At 37.4% G+C, this 16,057-nt stretch overlaps 1 protein-coding gene across 3 annotated transcripts in view; it reads right to left on the minus strand.

Moving 5' to 3' along the window:
* Window positions 1-16,057, minus strand: part of Psa (puromycin-sensitive aminopeptidase) — a 133,828-nt gene that overhangs the window by 34,161 nt on the left and 83,610 nt on the right. For all 3 annotated transcript variants that reach the window (XR_010857448.1, XM_067128899.1, XM_067128912.1), the window contains exons 11-14: window positions 15,678-15,783; window positions 12,080-12,299; window positions 1,682-1,881; window positions 83-190 (exon numbers count right to left, since the gene is read on the minus strand). Coding sequence is in view for 2 of the 3 variants with exons in the window: in XM_067128899.1 (XP_066985000.1) it covers window positions 83-190; window positions 1,682-1,881; window positions 12,080-12,299; window positions 15,678-15,783 (634 nt within the window). In the remaining variant the exon portion in view is untranslated. The remainder of the gene's footprint in view (window positions 1-82; window positions 191-1,681; window positions 1,882-12,079; window positions 12,300-15,677; window positions 15,784-16,057) is intronic.

Below are 16,057 nucleotides of genomic sequence, written 5' to 3' on the forward strand. Positions count from 1 at the left end.
ACTTTAAAGCCACTTGCCCAAAAAACTGCTAACTAAAACCTAAAGTGAACTATACCCTACAGTACATCATTATTACACTTACAGACATGGCAAACTGTAGAACTCTCTGAATAAGGTTTGGGTCACGTGTGGCTCCTAATGACCTGGAAATACGATCCTTTTCTTCATGTAGGTCTGCTTCACGGTACAGCTGAAATCAGTAAGAAAATGTTTTAACGTTTCAAATACCTTTTGACATACACAAACACAAATATGCAACCTAAAATATTTCAACCTTGGCTAGTTAAATTCTTTTAACTACATAAAAAAACATTGGCCATTTTGAACTGAAAAAAATGATCTGAGATGCTTCAATCTCTCTTTGAGATTAAAAAAAAATGAAACAGCAGTCAGGCCTCATGCAGCTGTTAAATGTAATTATTCATGCCATGTGACCCTTGAGTTATAAGAAATAAGTGAGGGTTAGAAACAGAAACTCACTAAAAGTCATAGGCTTCATCATCTATCCTTTGCTCTTACTACCTCAACTTCCACCAGGTCTAAATCTTCATCTATCACTTTTCTCCATGATATCCTGTCTTCCAACAAGTTTCATCCTGCTACTTCTATATCTACTACTTCTCTGATCAAGTGTTCCTCATCCCTTCTCATCAAATGTACAAACCATCTCCGTCTTTGAGATCACAAGCCTCTTTTACAGCTTCTTGAAACCACATCTCTCCACCCATTCCACATGATCTTCCCACCATACTCTCAGCCATGAGTCTTCATTTTCAATGGTCATATCTTTTCAGAAACCCCACTTTTCTTATCAGTACCCATGATTCTGCTGAATTATTAGTACAGGCCTATATAGCTGTCACGCATCTTTACTCTCTCTATGGGGGAATTTTTGTTTACCAGCAATTTAGCTGTCTCTTTATTCATGCATGTTACAGTTATGCCCTTACTTCTCTCTCAAGTCCTGCTTCACAGCCAATTATGTCCCCAAGATGACAGAAATGCTCTAGTGCCTATCAGACCTGCCCATCTATCACAAAATAATCAACTTCATTCTCTTCCTACCTGCTGTTATAATGAATTTTGAGCAATAATCTCTACCATGTATATACAGGTCATCCTCTACATACAAGCTTTCCACTTACAAACTTTCAAAGATACAAACTCCCATGTCCACATGATATGTGGAATGTATAAAACTTATTTCATCTATTGCAAGACAATGCATGGGCAGTAGTGGATTTCTGGTCTTGATAAATAAGTCTGGTGGAAAAGGAATTTTTGTGAGCATGGGAATAGGCCATAATATAATTAATTGGATTGTGGATATACAAAGTAAACTTTGCTTCAGAAAAACATGTATTTTTAATTAATTTTTTTATAACTAAGGCAAAACACCTGAACTACTATACTGTCCCATATATACCTGACCAATTGTAACTCGCTACCTCTAAGTGGTGTGCGGTGTAGCAAAAATTGGAATTAGTGATTTGGAGGCAAGTTTAATCTTTTCATACTCTTGAATGTTTCATTTATCTTGCATCTATCATAGGTTCAGTTGCCTCAGTCTTTTCCATAATTTAATATTAAACATAAAGAACTTTACTGAAATGGGGATATGAAATCACAAGTTAAAATTACAGCAATTACAAGCACAATTTATAAGTCTTTATTCACAAACCTTGAGCATCTGATCATAAGTTTTTTCATCTGCCTGTGAAACCACGGTTTTGTAAACTGGAGATCGAAGATCTGCAGGAAGTGTATTAGTGCTAGCAACATGAGCTGCAAGCCTTTTCTTTGCTTCTGCTACAACTTCTTCATCACCATATAAACCTAACTGGCCCAAAACTAATGATCTTAATAATGTGTCAAGATGTTCTGAAATAGATACACAAATATTGGGAGCATTAATTACAGCAATTTATCACTAACAAACTGTTAACAGATTATCATACTTTAGCATTTAAATACAGTGCTCGAGAAACATTTTTACTAGCCAAACATGGCTGACTACAAATTTAACCCTTTGAGATTCTCATGATAAAAATAGTTGTCAAGAATTTTTCAACCTCTGATATTCTAATAATGAAACTCCTCTTCATCAAAAGAGATTTTTTTTACTACATTTGGCATTAATTATAAATAGGTGCCATAACAATGAAAATTGAATATGGCGCGTATGGATGTTTGTTGTTATCATGGCAACTGGTATACAGAGCTTATGGCCCGTGAGTATGCATGTGTAACTCTGCTTGTGTGCCAGTTTGTGAGAGTGGTTGACTTCACTTTGATGTGAAGACTGATATACTTAGCACTATATTTGCATTATTATTTACTATATGGCAAAATTCTTTTTGCTGAAATGTAGCTCAGTCACTGTTGATTACAGTGAAAATGCCAAAGTGCCGGAGAGTGGTGTCTTTTAAGGGAGAGGCCAGCAAAGTCTAGTGATACTACATCAGACTGACCACATGACAGCATAACAGCACCAGACAAATTACAAGTGTGTTTTATGAGTGGCATATGTAATTTATTTCATGTTTGTATTTTATTTTTTGGTGCTCAATATTTGAGCTATGTGTGGCATTTTTTATTGTTGGTTCCTGTCTAACCCCTTTGAGAAAATCTATTGAAACCACATATCAATGTTAAAGTCATTTATCTGACTTGCAGTGTGCACAAATAAGAGATACATGTATACAGTATTTATAATTTGAGCAAAATCTAAAAACAATATTAAAACTTTCACTGGTAAGCTAACTTATACGCATGTTGGGTATGTGAGTTTTTCTCATAATAATTTATTGATGACTGTTGTGTAACATATGGCACAAACACTATACAATTATATGTACTTTGGCAATGTATCAAAAATTATACACAAACACATATATACAGTGGACCCCCATTTATGCGCTTCACTTTTCCCTTTGTTGCAGATTTTTGTGGAACATATCTTTCAGTTTTAACCTGGACACTCACCAATTCACGAATTTTGTCATACAGCAATATTCACTAATTACTGTATTTTCATTTTATTTTATGACTACATTTTTATGGGAAAAAAAAAAAAAAAAATTATTTATTAATTTTCAAATATTAATGTAAACACAGTAAAATATCTATAAAATGTTTAATATAAATTAAATAAATCTTTAAAACAAATTAAATAAATCTGTCTTACAGAACATTTCACCACTAATCAAGTTACCTACGTATACGTAAGCATAGCCGTTATCTCTCATAGTATTGAAGTCGTTCCGTTTTCCTTTTACATTGGTAAAAACAATTAGTCCCTAATGTATTAAATATTTTTAATGTGCATAACAAGAGAGGGATTGATTTTATATGCATGTATGTTTTTTGTTTCGTACAGTATAGTTTTATAGATAAACGTGATGTTACTTTGTCATTCATTTTTTCTAATTTTCCATGTTATAATTACACCTTTTTGCATTCCAATAAAAGTAGAATGGAAAATAAAATTAAAATAATTAGCAAATATTTTAGATACTGTACAGCATGCTGTATCGTCCAAAAACACTTTACAGTAATATCATTTCAAATACATCTTACATTACCCTTAAGAGAGAGAGAGAGAGAGAGAGAGAGAGAGAGAGAGAGAGAGAGAGAGAGAGAGAGAGAGAGAGAGATCATCATAAACCTGTTAAGCTCATTCTGGGGCCCACCCTGGAATTAGCTTAAGGGGTTTACGATGTTTCTCCCTCTCTTTTAAGGGTAATGTAATAAGTATTTGAAATGATATTACTGTAAAGTGTTTTTGGATGATACAGCATGCTGTACAGTATCTAAAATATTTGCTAATTATTTTAATTCTATTTTCCAGTCTGCTTTTATTACAATGCGAAAAGGTGTAATTATAACATGGAAAATTAGAAAAAATTAATGACAAAGTAAAATCACATTTATCTATAAAACTATAGTGTATGAAACAAATAAACACATAGATATAAAATCAACCTCTCTCTTATTATGCACAGTATAGTTTTATCTATAAAACTATACTGTAAGAGAAAAATAAACATATGTACATAAAAATCAATCTCTTATCTCAGAGAGAGAGAGAGAGAGAGAGAGAGAGAGAGAGAGAGAGAGAGAGAGAGAGAGAGAGAGAGAGAGAGAGAGAGAGAGAGAGACTAAAAATGCATAATGCATATACACATTAAAAATATTTAATAACCAGTGACTGTAATTTTTTTACCAATGTAAAAGGAAAATGGAACGACTTCAATATGAGAGGAAACGGCCATGTTTACTTATACAGAGATAACTTGATTACTGGTCAAACATTCTGTAAGACAGATTTATTTAATTTGTATTACAGATTTATTTAATTGGTATTAGATATTTTTATAGATATTTTGCTGTGTTTACATTAATATTAATATCTGAAAATTAGTAAATCATTGCTATAAACATTTTATAGGTGTATACAGGAAGTCTCCAGTTTACGATGGGGGTTCCGTTCTGATGCCGCGTCATATGCCAAAAATTGTCGTAAACCGAAATAATCGTCCAAAATCGTAAGAAAACCTTACTTTTAATCCTCTGAGTATCCTTTGGGTATCCTGAAAATGATGTAATCTGGATTTTTACTGAGTCTTTCATAAAAAACCCTCCAAAATTTTACCAGAGAGAGAGAGAGAGAGAGAGAGAGAGAGAGAGAGAGAGAGAGAGAGAGAGAGAGAGAAAACCTTACTTTTAAAGACTTGGCACTTCACAGAACTACAGTGCTCCCCCATTTTCACATGGGACTAGGTTTCAGAACATACTGCGGAAATGCAAAATCCTGGGAAAAGCAAAATCCCCTAAAAAATGCTTATGACTGCCTATCTTGTAAGTTTAAATACCAAAAATATACTTAAAGTATCATCCTACATTAAATATACCTTAAATTATTATCCTATTACTGTATTAATCTTTAAAATTATATTATTAATATTTCGAAGCTATCTTAAACATTTAGTACCCTTTTCCAGCCAGAGAGAGAGAGAGAGAGAGAGAGAGAGAGAGAGAGAGAGAGAGAGAGAGAGAGAGAGAGAGAGAGAGAGAGAGAGAGAGAGAGAGAGAGAGAGAGAAAGGAGAAACTGATCTTCTACCCTTGGTCAGAAATGTCTAGTAATATGACATATTTGATAGTTCCACCCTCCCCCACAGCTTCAAAGCTTTGGGCTAAAGACAGGGTGTGATATTTATTTGTTTAAAAATTGAAATAATTTACTTTAAAAATGCATAAATGTTGTGATTACAGTATATTATTATTATTATTATTTAATCTTATTAATATTTGAAAATTAGTACTTATTATTAGGTAAGTCATTTATTTATCATACAAATGTGGCTAGTCCTCACCATCTCCCACAAATTTATTAAAAAAAAGTCTTGGGCCATCATTCTCCCTCTCTCTCCTTTGTCTTGTAATTCCTTTGCAAAGTGACAAAAAAGGCTGGATGTTCTTGTTATTCCATAAGTCAAAGCCATACTGGAGAAGAACCAAGGATAAAGTAGAGCATACTTTTAATTGCCAAGTGAAAGAGCTTCTTGATGTCCCTCAAATAACCAGAGAAGAATAATATGACTGGCATGGAGGCCTCAAGGACCCGAGAACCCTATTTATTACACCAAATCACAAGATTATCTAGTTCACTTTGCCTGACCGGGGACCTTGATCAAAGACCTGCAAGAGTGGCATTGACATCAACAGTGGAATCTAAAGATCCTCTTTCTCTTTGACTAAAGGTGTAGCTATTCTAGGTGAGGTTGAAACCAGTGGAACTGATACTCTAAAGGACACTTTCAAGATGGAATAGACCTGGGAGCATCTATGATGAGTTCCAAAAGATCTGGAGAGCATTCCTGTTATGGTCATAAGGGAGACGTCTCAGCAATCTGAATGGAGAAAAATCACAGATACTGACTTGTATCAAGGCTGGAGCATGGTGTATACTGCTCCACCCACTGGGTCCACCTGCACAGCACAGTATAGCAGAGGTCTGCCATTCAACATGACATACAGATCTACCAAGATGATGGTCCCTCATCTGCCTGAAAGCACTGCACACATCTGTGAAGAGACCACTCAAATGGGAGAACTTGCTAAACCCTGCCAAGCCCTAACATTGCATACATAATCTGACATAATGACACTGTGTGCCCATCTGCCCAAGTAAAAATCTTTATGGTCAGCAGACAGGGTGATTCTGACATTCTCCCTCCTTGACTGCTCAGGTAACTAAAATGATGGCTGTGGTGTTGTCAGTCAAGCTTGAAGACCTAAGAAAATCAGATAAAGTTCTAGTAAGTTGACCAAACCCCCTGCTTGAGACTCCATAAGGTGAGTTCAGAGGCACTAAAGGAACTCCCTTCAGCAGATTCTGGTGATCACTTCACCAACAAAGATCACTAAAAATGCCTCCATGGTTGTCATCCTGGTGATAACAAGGCAGCCTTTCAACAAGAGGCCAACTGAAACTGTAGGGAACAAATGCAAAAATGGCTGTAACTAACTTACCAAGAGACACTAGAAACTTGCTGATGGTCTCTAGAAGTCGATGCACCCTAGCAAACCCATTCTGTAACTCAGTCAAAATACATTCCCAAGTACAGTAAACCAACCATGTGGATATTGGCAGGTCTGATTTCTGTGGCTGGCCCACAGACCCAAGAAATGACACAAGTTCAGAAGCTGAAGATGCCTCTTTCATGTCTCCTTTAAAGAAGCCAGAACCAACCAGTCATTCAAGTAGCAACAAAAACACAGGCCCTGAAGATGCAACCAGGCAGCTAAAAGGGGCCTAGAATTGGAACATGGCCTTGCCCAATGAAACAAATATTTCTGGAAAGCAGGTTAAAGGTGATACGGAAGTATGCAGCCCTCAGTTACTATATTGTACAGTTACTATACTCTTCAGTCTCCATATGGATCAGAGTCAAGTGAGGAAATCTGCTGAACTGGCTGACGTTGAGAACTTGGGAACAAGGAGGAGTAGACTGAGGTTGAGAACTTGGGAACAAGGAAGAGTAGACTATAAGAGTCTCCTCAATGGCACTCTTCTGCAGATGGAAGCCACTTTATCAATGAGGACCTACCCCTTCACAGGGTTGGAAAGATAGGAGTCATAATCAGACCACACAGTGGTGGGGAACCTGCATCACAAAACAGCAAACAGTAGCCTAAGCAGAGAACCTCCAACACTCAGGGCTCAGCCCCATTAGACTTACGGGGTCTCCAACTCCACTGAAGACAGACCCCAATCAGAAGAGAAGAAAGAGGATGACAAGACTTCATTTATGGCTTCCACTGGTGGGGAATGGGAAGTTGGGCTCCCTACAGTTTCTGAGACAAGAAGGTAATCCTGGAATACAAGGTTGGAAAGCAGATTGATATAGATGCAGAGAACACAGGCAAGACCTCTGGAAAATATATGCAGAGTTGCAGTTCTTTGGTACTGGCTAGACAAAGATCCCTGGCAACATGGAGATCTGGGTTGCAAGGGGAACAGGTAGTAGATGATGAGGGCAATTTTGCATCTAAGTTAATGAGGCTTGCTCTGTTGGCAGTGGATGTCAGCTAATACCCCCTTTCACACAACTCCAAGAGAAAGAGATCCAGACCCCTTGGATTTGAGATATGAAGCAAGAAAGCTTTGCAGTTGACAACAATCCAAAGTGGTCATGTCCCCATTCTTCATCATTACCTTGGCAAGAAGACAATACATATACTGTGCATTCAACACAGACACACAGCCTAGAGAGGACCCCACATGATGAGACTTGGCTGCATCCTCAGACAGAAAACTGGGCAACAAAATACTACCAGCACCAAACACCCAGCCATGCCAGTTCAAAAGCATGAGACTCTCCTTCCAGAAGCAATCACAGGTGTCCATCTCTGCAGCAGTCTATCTAGTGAAGCAAGGGCTGAAGAAGGTAGGTGCATCCTGGGCAAAGGCTTCCCTAGCTAGCAAATGGACACGAGCCTGTGAAGAGCAGCCCTAGATCCTATTGAATTTCCCAAGATCTTGACCTAGAAGAGAGACATGATTCCCAAGCTCAAGAGCTTACTCTTATTCTCTACTGAAACCATGGTCAGCCACACACATAGCAATTTCTTTATGAACATAACCAGGCCTACCTGGATACTTAGCACTAAAGACATCCAGACCCAATTAAGTATCTCCATGAAGTATGTGTCACCTTGACCAGTGCATAAGCTATTAGCATTCTCCTTGTCAGAATCTTCAACCAATAAAAAAGCCCTGAACAGAATCAAATCACACTTTCTTGGGGGTTTAAAGACAACCATGCAAACAAGAAAGGGTCCAAAGTCCAGGGGAACCATGGGTAAGAGAGCAGACAGAACATGCCAAAGATGCACAAGTACCAGTGAAGCATTACACCTGAAGAGAGGTGACCATACAGAAGACAACAAGACATTTACAATGCTCGTAGTCACAGGAAGAAAGCAAGGAAGTAGCAAAGGATGAGAAGATCTGAAGGACGATTAGACAGGGCAGATGGATAACTAGTGGAAACAGATGGACGATTTGACTTGGGATGAGAGCCTTTGACTGGGGATTGAGGGTGTGAGTCAGTCACACTAGAGAAGGCAAGAAATCTCTTCTTGGAATTCTGTCAAACCTCAACAGGAAATGACACAGGTTCCAAGGATGATGAAGCCTCACAAAGTGGCTTAGGAATAATTGTGGGGAATGGCCCACAGAAGCCACAGGATACAGCCCACTCTTGAGAAATAGAGAGAGACCAAAGGGAACATTGATGAAGGCTGGAAAGATGACCACAATGGTGGAAGCACAGAGGGCAAGGCAAGAACAAGAGCAAGGTGATGCTGACACAAGAGTTGTTAAGGTAGTAGATGCAGATATTGCCACTGAAGCGAATAAAGAACCAAAGGTGGGAGTGAGTGTCGGGAAAAGTTGTGATAGCTGGATACACAAGAGCAGGATAAAACAGCAGGATAAACAAGAACAGGAGTGTTTCCAGAAGCAGCAGGGTGAGCCAGATCTGGGAAAACTGCAACAACCAATAGGCAAGGACTCAAGACAAATGGGCAAGAATGGCCACGTACTCAGGAGCAGTCAAAGATACAGGAATGTCTGAATGCACAGAAGATATCAGCTAGATATGAGTAAATAAAAGCAAATGAACAGGACTGGGTAAGTAACCAGATGCAGATACCAAAAAAAGGCTCCCCAAAAGAAAATATAGAAGCAACAGGTACCATAAACATCATGAGGCAGTGCCATAGTGGAAGCAAGATCAGGCTTCATCAGGAAGACCTACTTTCATCTGCATCCTGCGCCTTATTATACAATCACCATCAGAGAAGTGAAGAACTGGCATCCAGGACAAAGACTAAAAGGATAAAGACCTAGTTTTTGGGGGAAGAGTTGACAAAGCAGGATAAATGCAGTAACTATGTGTGCAGCAGACAATGAAACACGTAGATACCTACCACGAGTAGATGGGAGATCTCTGGGTGGGAGGAGGAATTTGTGGAGGTGAGAACTCCTCTGGCAAAAAGAAAGTAGGCTTTGAGACTGCAAAAGACCTGCTTCAAGGGCATGCAGCCTTCATGGCATTGGGGAGACAATGGAGGAGGTGGAAACTTTATCAGATGAAACTCAAGTTGTGAAGCAGTGAGACAAATACAGCAATGCACTACCATAAAGTAGAATGTCACTTGTAGACATGGCACTACAGGTATTTGTACCTCTGAATAAAGGGTCAATACAGGCAGTCCCAAGTTAATGGTGGGCTCGGTTAACGGCAACCCGGTTTTACGGCACTTGTTTAGCGATGGAAATAGGCAATTTTCGGCATCGAAAATAGCCAATTTCCGCTTAGCAGCACCGAGATGCTGATAACCGAAAATCGGCACTTTTCGGCGCCAATAAGCCCCAAAAATCGCCAATTTTTGGTTATCATCACACCCCTCAGAAGGGAACCCCACTGATAATCGTGGACTGCCTGTACTTACAAAACTATCACGTCAGTTCAAGTGAATACTACTGGACCTACGCAAAAGGCACTATAAATGAGGGTCCTCCTCTAAGTATTATATAAATATATGACTGGATTTGCCATCCTTACTCACACAAGTGTGTTAAGGTATGACGAACAGAATAATTAAACGTAATAAATACCAATAAGGAATAACTTAACAGTATGGTGCACTTCACACAAAAGCATTAAGAAACATTTGTTAATTTCTTGTGGCAAGAGTAAACAGAAAATAAGCATACTAAATAAACATTACTGAGAAAATATGACACCAATAAGAGCAAGGCAAGGGATACAATTTACACTAACAACTCATCACAAGAAAAAATCCAAACTAAAATTATGTGCGCATGAAATTAGTACAACGCTCAGTGAAGTGAAATTAACATACTGAAAAACTCCGCTTCACCTGAAATTCCCAAAACTTACTGAATGTCACTTGATAAAAATAACAAACACTGCAAAAGTACAGGAAACACAAGTGGTATGCATTGTGGATCTGGTGGAGTTGGCTAGGCATGCATTCCACATATTTATGGTTATTCATGGCTTATAATAAAAAATGCAGTTAACAATTTGCTATTTGGTTCACAGACAATAAAATCCATCGTATTTTATGTACGAGACTTACTCCTTAATTTAGAAGATGACCTCATGGAATAGACTGGCAGTATTCCTATCACCATATGGAAATATAACTTTCCAACACATGATAATGAGCAGGGGGGGGGGAAATGACTCCCATAACCTCCCATACAACCTGGCAATCTTATGCAGAGGCCCTGTGCCCTGAGAAAGTTCTTTTTTTCATCTTACTTTACAAAGAATCAGGACCCTGTCCCTCCCATTTAGTATAAAAAAAATTCAGGTCACTAGACAGCAACATCATCACAGGAAATTCTATTCTGCAGCTTGTCGACATCATGGCCCATTCCAGCTTATGCTCTGCCTGACTCATTCTTTTGTCATCAGCCAATGTCATTCCTTGTAGCATGGGTGTGAGTTTTCTTCGATTCTTTGTTGTGCCAGAAGTCTGGTTCTATCCTGACAGAACCACAAAACTTGCACTGAGCACCTAAGCATTTCATATAGATCACTACCAATGAGTCTCTGAGGGCGGGGATAAAAAATGTCTGAAGTCTCTCACCAGGAATTGACAGGTCCTGAGTTTCAGAGGGCAGGGATCAAAAAGGTCTGAAGTCTCTCACCAGGAACTGACAGGTTCTGAGAAAAAAAAACTGAACGTAACCCGAAATCCTGGAATTGATATCAAAGGCCATGTAGCTCAACAAGTTGATGCTATGAATAACACACAAACAGTCGTCAGGGTGAAGTCTCTATCCAAAGTCCCTCTCATAGGCTTGTACAGTAACCAAGACAGACTACAGAAACAAAATTATGTCCTACTCTGGAGGCATAAATTCAGGGTGTTGGCATGTCTGTTGGGAGATCCTCATTAGCATGAAAAACCAATGAGGAAGAAAGGGATTAAGAGGTGCCTGTCTTAATGATAGTGGATGAAGAAGTCCTTGATCTGCTGAAGAGTGGCTCACACTGAAGAGGTAACCCTATGACACCATGTGCAGATGAGACACTTTGCACATTTCCCAAGAAAAATGACTTTGAATAAGTGCTAGAGAATCAGATCCATGGCACCCAGTAAAACACCTTGGGTAAGGGAAACATGAGCTCTTATAGCACAGCAGGTTCATAAATAAGTTTGTGAATTGATATATGTCTGTGATTTCAGCTGGAACATAATGGTAAACAACCTTCTTCTGTCTAACAAAAGGCTGGTGAATCTGTAAATTTCACATGATGATTAGGCATATACACAGTTAATGGGGTTGTGATGAAAGTAAGTAAGAGAAACACAAAAACAACACACAAACTTAAGTAGCAAACCTCTTTGCCATCCACAATTTAAAGATTAATAGTTCTCAGAGCCAGATTATTTTCAACACTCCAAACTGCAAATGACTGAAGGTCAAGTTTATGCGTTAAGTGAGCTGGTCTTTAAATTAATACTTACTCTCCCCAGGTTTTGCTTCCCAACCAAGCTTCTGTCCAATCTTGGAGAAAAGCTTTCTAACAAATGATGCAAATGAGGAATGAAAGTCGGTGTGTGAAATAAGCTGATTAAGACGTGCCACACAGTTATGAACCGCTGACCAAACTGTGTAGTCTGTTTCATCTTCAAAGGCTTGCAACAATTTTAAAATTTCCACTGTTTTAGTATGACCAGCTTGTACCTGAAATTATAACCCACATCAAAGTATAAAACAAGTTAGTGACAATATACTCTAAAACATTCAGATACCACAAAAAGAAATATGAAGATTACTTGCAAGTAACTGTCCCTTAAAAGGGTCCTGTGACAAAAAGTGACTCTGACATTGTCATAAAAACTAAATTATCATAATTTTCTGTCATTTTAACAATATGCTACTGAGTTATGCAAAAATATTTTTGGAAATACTGTGAGCAGCCCGAGTTGGGTTTTGTCACATATTTCGTCATATCTCATTTAAATAAAATTAAGGAGCTGTGTCTCTTCAACTTGATTGGTATTTGTTTTTATTAAAACAAATTTGTTTTACAGTGGCCTAATTCGAAGGTCTACAACTCTACAGGTATACTTCAGAATTTCAAGCAGATTTCCACCTGGTCAGTTGAGAAAGCTGAGATCTGAAGTGCCTACCTCAGGAAAAGGCCACTCCTCGTATGTCTTCCCAATATTGTGCACCCAAGTTTAGTTCCCATATTCTCTTTATCATGCTCTTCATTTTCTTAGTTACAGTATTCCCTTTGCATTGACAATTTTCTGTCCTTAATAATGGTATATTCATTCTGAAAAGCAATCATACTTCCTGTATGTTATCTGGAAATTTTCCTACTGAGTCACGTGCATGACCAGAGGGTAGTTGGCTGCTTGTAATATAGTAGTATTTTCATTTTGAACAGCCATCTGTTGACACTGATACAATAAAAGTTTAGTATATGATCACAAGTTCAAGTTAGTTCAGAAGCTTGTTCTGCTTTTGGATAAAAAACTTGGATTCCCTGATTATTTCTGTGGTAACTGGTTTTCCCATATAATTTTTTCATTCAGGTTTTTCTGCGTAGTGAGCAAATTTTGAATTCAATGTACTTTTTGTTGCTTGAAATTAGTTCAGATAAAGTTTGTTAGTATTGATAGAATCATCTTTTTCATATTTTTCATATTAATAAGTATGTGTGTGTTATTTTTGCTATCATGCCACAGTGTACTGTACATATCTGAGTATTCACAGCAAACAGTGTAAAAGTTTCCTGGCAAGTTTACAGAAACAATATAAAATTATTTTTAATATATATGGAGCGGCAGGTTTATTCACCAAAACTGATATGTGAATTCATAACAAATGGTGTTCACAGCAGTGAAAAGTAAAAATTTGTTAGGTGGCAGGAAATGCAGAATGAGCAGATTAAAGAATTAACATTTCACTAATCCATAAGCAGATGGAGTAAAGCTTAAAATGTCTATTAGATAATTTACCATTGGTTTATGCGACTTAGTCTTTCTACTCACAGCTGGAAAAGATAGGCCTCATAGGAGAGTTTTTCAGTTAGTGCTAAGAATGTAGACATATACAGTAATTGGTGCCATGAGGATCAAAGCAATGTAAGCTGCATGGGATCACTTCATCACCATTATCAGATGCAGATACAGATCTTCATTCTGAGTTTTCAGGAGCATACGAAGAACCTCAGGTTCCCGTATTACAACTGTTGCAACAACAGGAGCAAAAATATTTCTGGGTTCTCAAGAAGGAATGGTGACTATGTCTTTGGAGGCTACACTCAGCCGTCTTTTCCATACAGATACAGTCGCTAAACATATGAATGCCAGGATGATTCATTCAGTAACAAGTGGATCAATTCTGGAGTCTAGCACACAAATCAATGATTTACTGAAATTACATTTACAAGGACACTAGTATGGAAAGATATAAGATAAATGACATCTTGGGTGGCAGTAATAAGCCTTGGAGTATAAGACTCCTAGATGGAGTTCTCCCCTTTTAATGAAGTCAATACATCACCAAATCTCTGGTAGCTTAACCATAAAATGTAACTTTTTTTTTTTTTTTAAGAAAGCTCTTTAACCCCAGAATAAATTCAGAATATCAAATATGCCAAAATCTAACCACAAAATTTTTTTATTCATATACTGTGTCTGGAGATAAAATTTTGTGTACATTTTTGAAGGTCTCTCTCTCTCTCTCTCTCTCTCTCTCTCTCTCTCTCTCTCTCTCTCTCTCTCTCTCTCTCTCTCTCTCTCTCTCTCTCTCTCTCTCTCTCTCTCTCTCTCTCTCTCTCTCTCTCTCTCTCTCTCTCTCTCTCTCTCTCTCTCTCTCTCTCTCTCTAAACCAGTTTGTCTTGTATGAGACTGTGTGCCTGCTGAACTGTTGTACTTTTGGGATGTTTTGTGCTTATTAAATACTATTTTATACACCATTAATGCATAATGCTTATGTCATTGGATTCTATACAAAAGTTATCATGTTTCCACAGGATATTCAGGAGAAGTCTAGACCTAGGCTAGGATATTATTCCCATTACAGCATTTTGGACATACCCTCAGCTCCCTTGGACCTATTAGTACCATTAAACAGGTGGTTATCATAAAAATCAATAATTCAAAAATGTTGAGTATATGGCATGCATCAGGCAGTATCAAACACCTAGGTGATAGGATGAGTTATACCATCGGAGAGTGTTGGTAAGACTACGTTGGAAAGATTTAAATCTGATTTTGTTGTCGTGTACAGCACTGTATTACTGTAAAACTTTATATTCTAATATTTAATACAGCACATACTTTTGTACACAATAAACTAACATTTAATACATAGTTTCACTGAATAATGGAATGGTCAATATGATAGCTAGTCAAAAGTCAGTCATGGAATCACATGATTAACAGTCATTTACATTTACAGTGTATCAGTATATTTCTTGTTCTTATATGTACGTTAGTATTTTTATTTAGAATTATTCTTTGTTGTATCTAAGAACAAGAGTAGTAGTACTTAAAATTCATTTTTAATGAAATGAAATCTTTAAATGAACATGCATCAACTAATTTGCCAAGATGTATATCTTTGAAAAATAACTATATAAGGCTTATGAATAAAATAATTAATTTTTCAATAGATGAGCATTACATCTATTATGAAATAAAAACCTGATAATTTTATTATATATTCTTCTGTATAAAAGATAAAAGGTAGCAAAGACGCATCACACACACACTAATAAACCTAAAACATAACTGTGCTAGACTAGCTTGCCACATTGCTACATACTTAATTATGCTCTAATGGGGGTTGTTATGTCAAGGTTTTAGTGCAATTTTGTCTTGAAGGCTTCAGGATGGTCATTACTGGGAACTCATGCTCATTATTTGGGCCCATTATGCTTGCTGGATTTGCCATGAACAATTACTTTTTGTTGTGTTTCTTAATACTGTATATGCAACATTCATGTATTTTGTTATCAATCATTCATGCATGACAAGAACTAGTTATAGTCATTACCATAAACATCATTACTAAAATTCTATTGATATACTTCCAGGTACTTACCATGGAGAAAAGATCATCAAAAACTCCTAAGCGATCAAGAGGTGGTAGGCACTTAGTGGCAATTGCTGGTATTAACTGAGCCATCATTTCCTGAGAATACTGAGTTCTGCAATATTGAAATGAATCAACCACAAAAAGTACTGAAGTATCATAATTTTTAAATTTATCACTATCATTACCCATCACCAATTAAAATTCTAGTCTCTCTCTAGCTGGTACAAAGGGTCATTCTTCTGGGCCAAAAATTATATATCAGCTATATAACAATACCTTAAAACTTAATTCTCATAACTGGATACATTGAAACTGATTATCCCATTAATTAGAGTATACAGTGGACCCCCGCTTATTCGCACTTCAGCTATTGCAGATTCAGTTAT

This window comes from Macrobrachium rosenbergii, chromosome 3 (assembly GCF_040412425.1).
Source record: "Macrobrachium rosenbergii isolate ZJJX-2024 chromosome 3, ASM4041242v1, whole genome shotgun sequence".
Taxonomy (NCBI): domain Eukaryota; kingdom Metazoa; phylum Arthropoda; class Malacostraca; order Decapoda; family Palaemonidae; genus Macrobrachium; species Macrobrachium rosenbergii.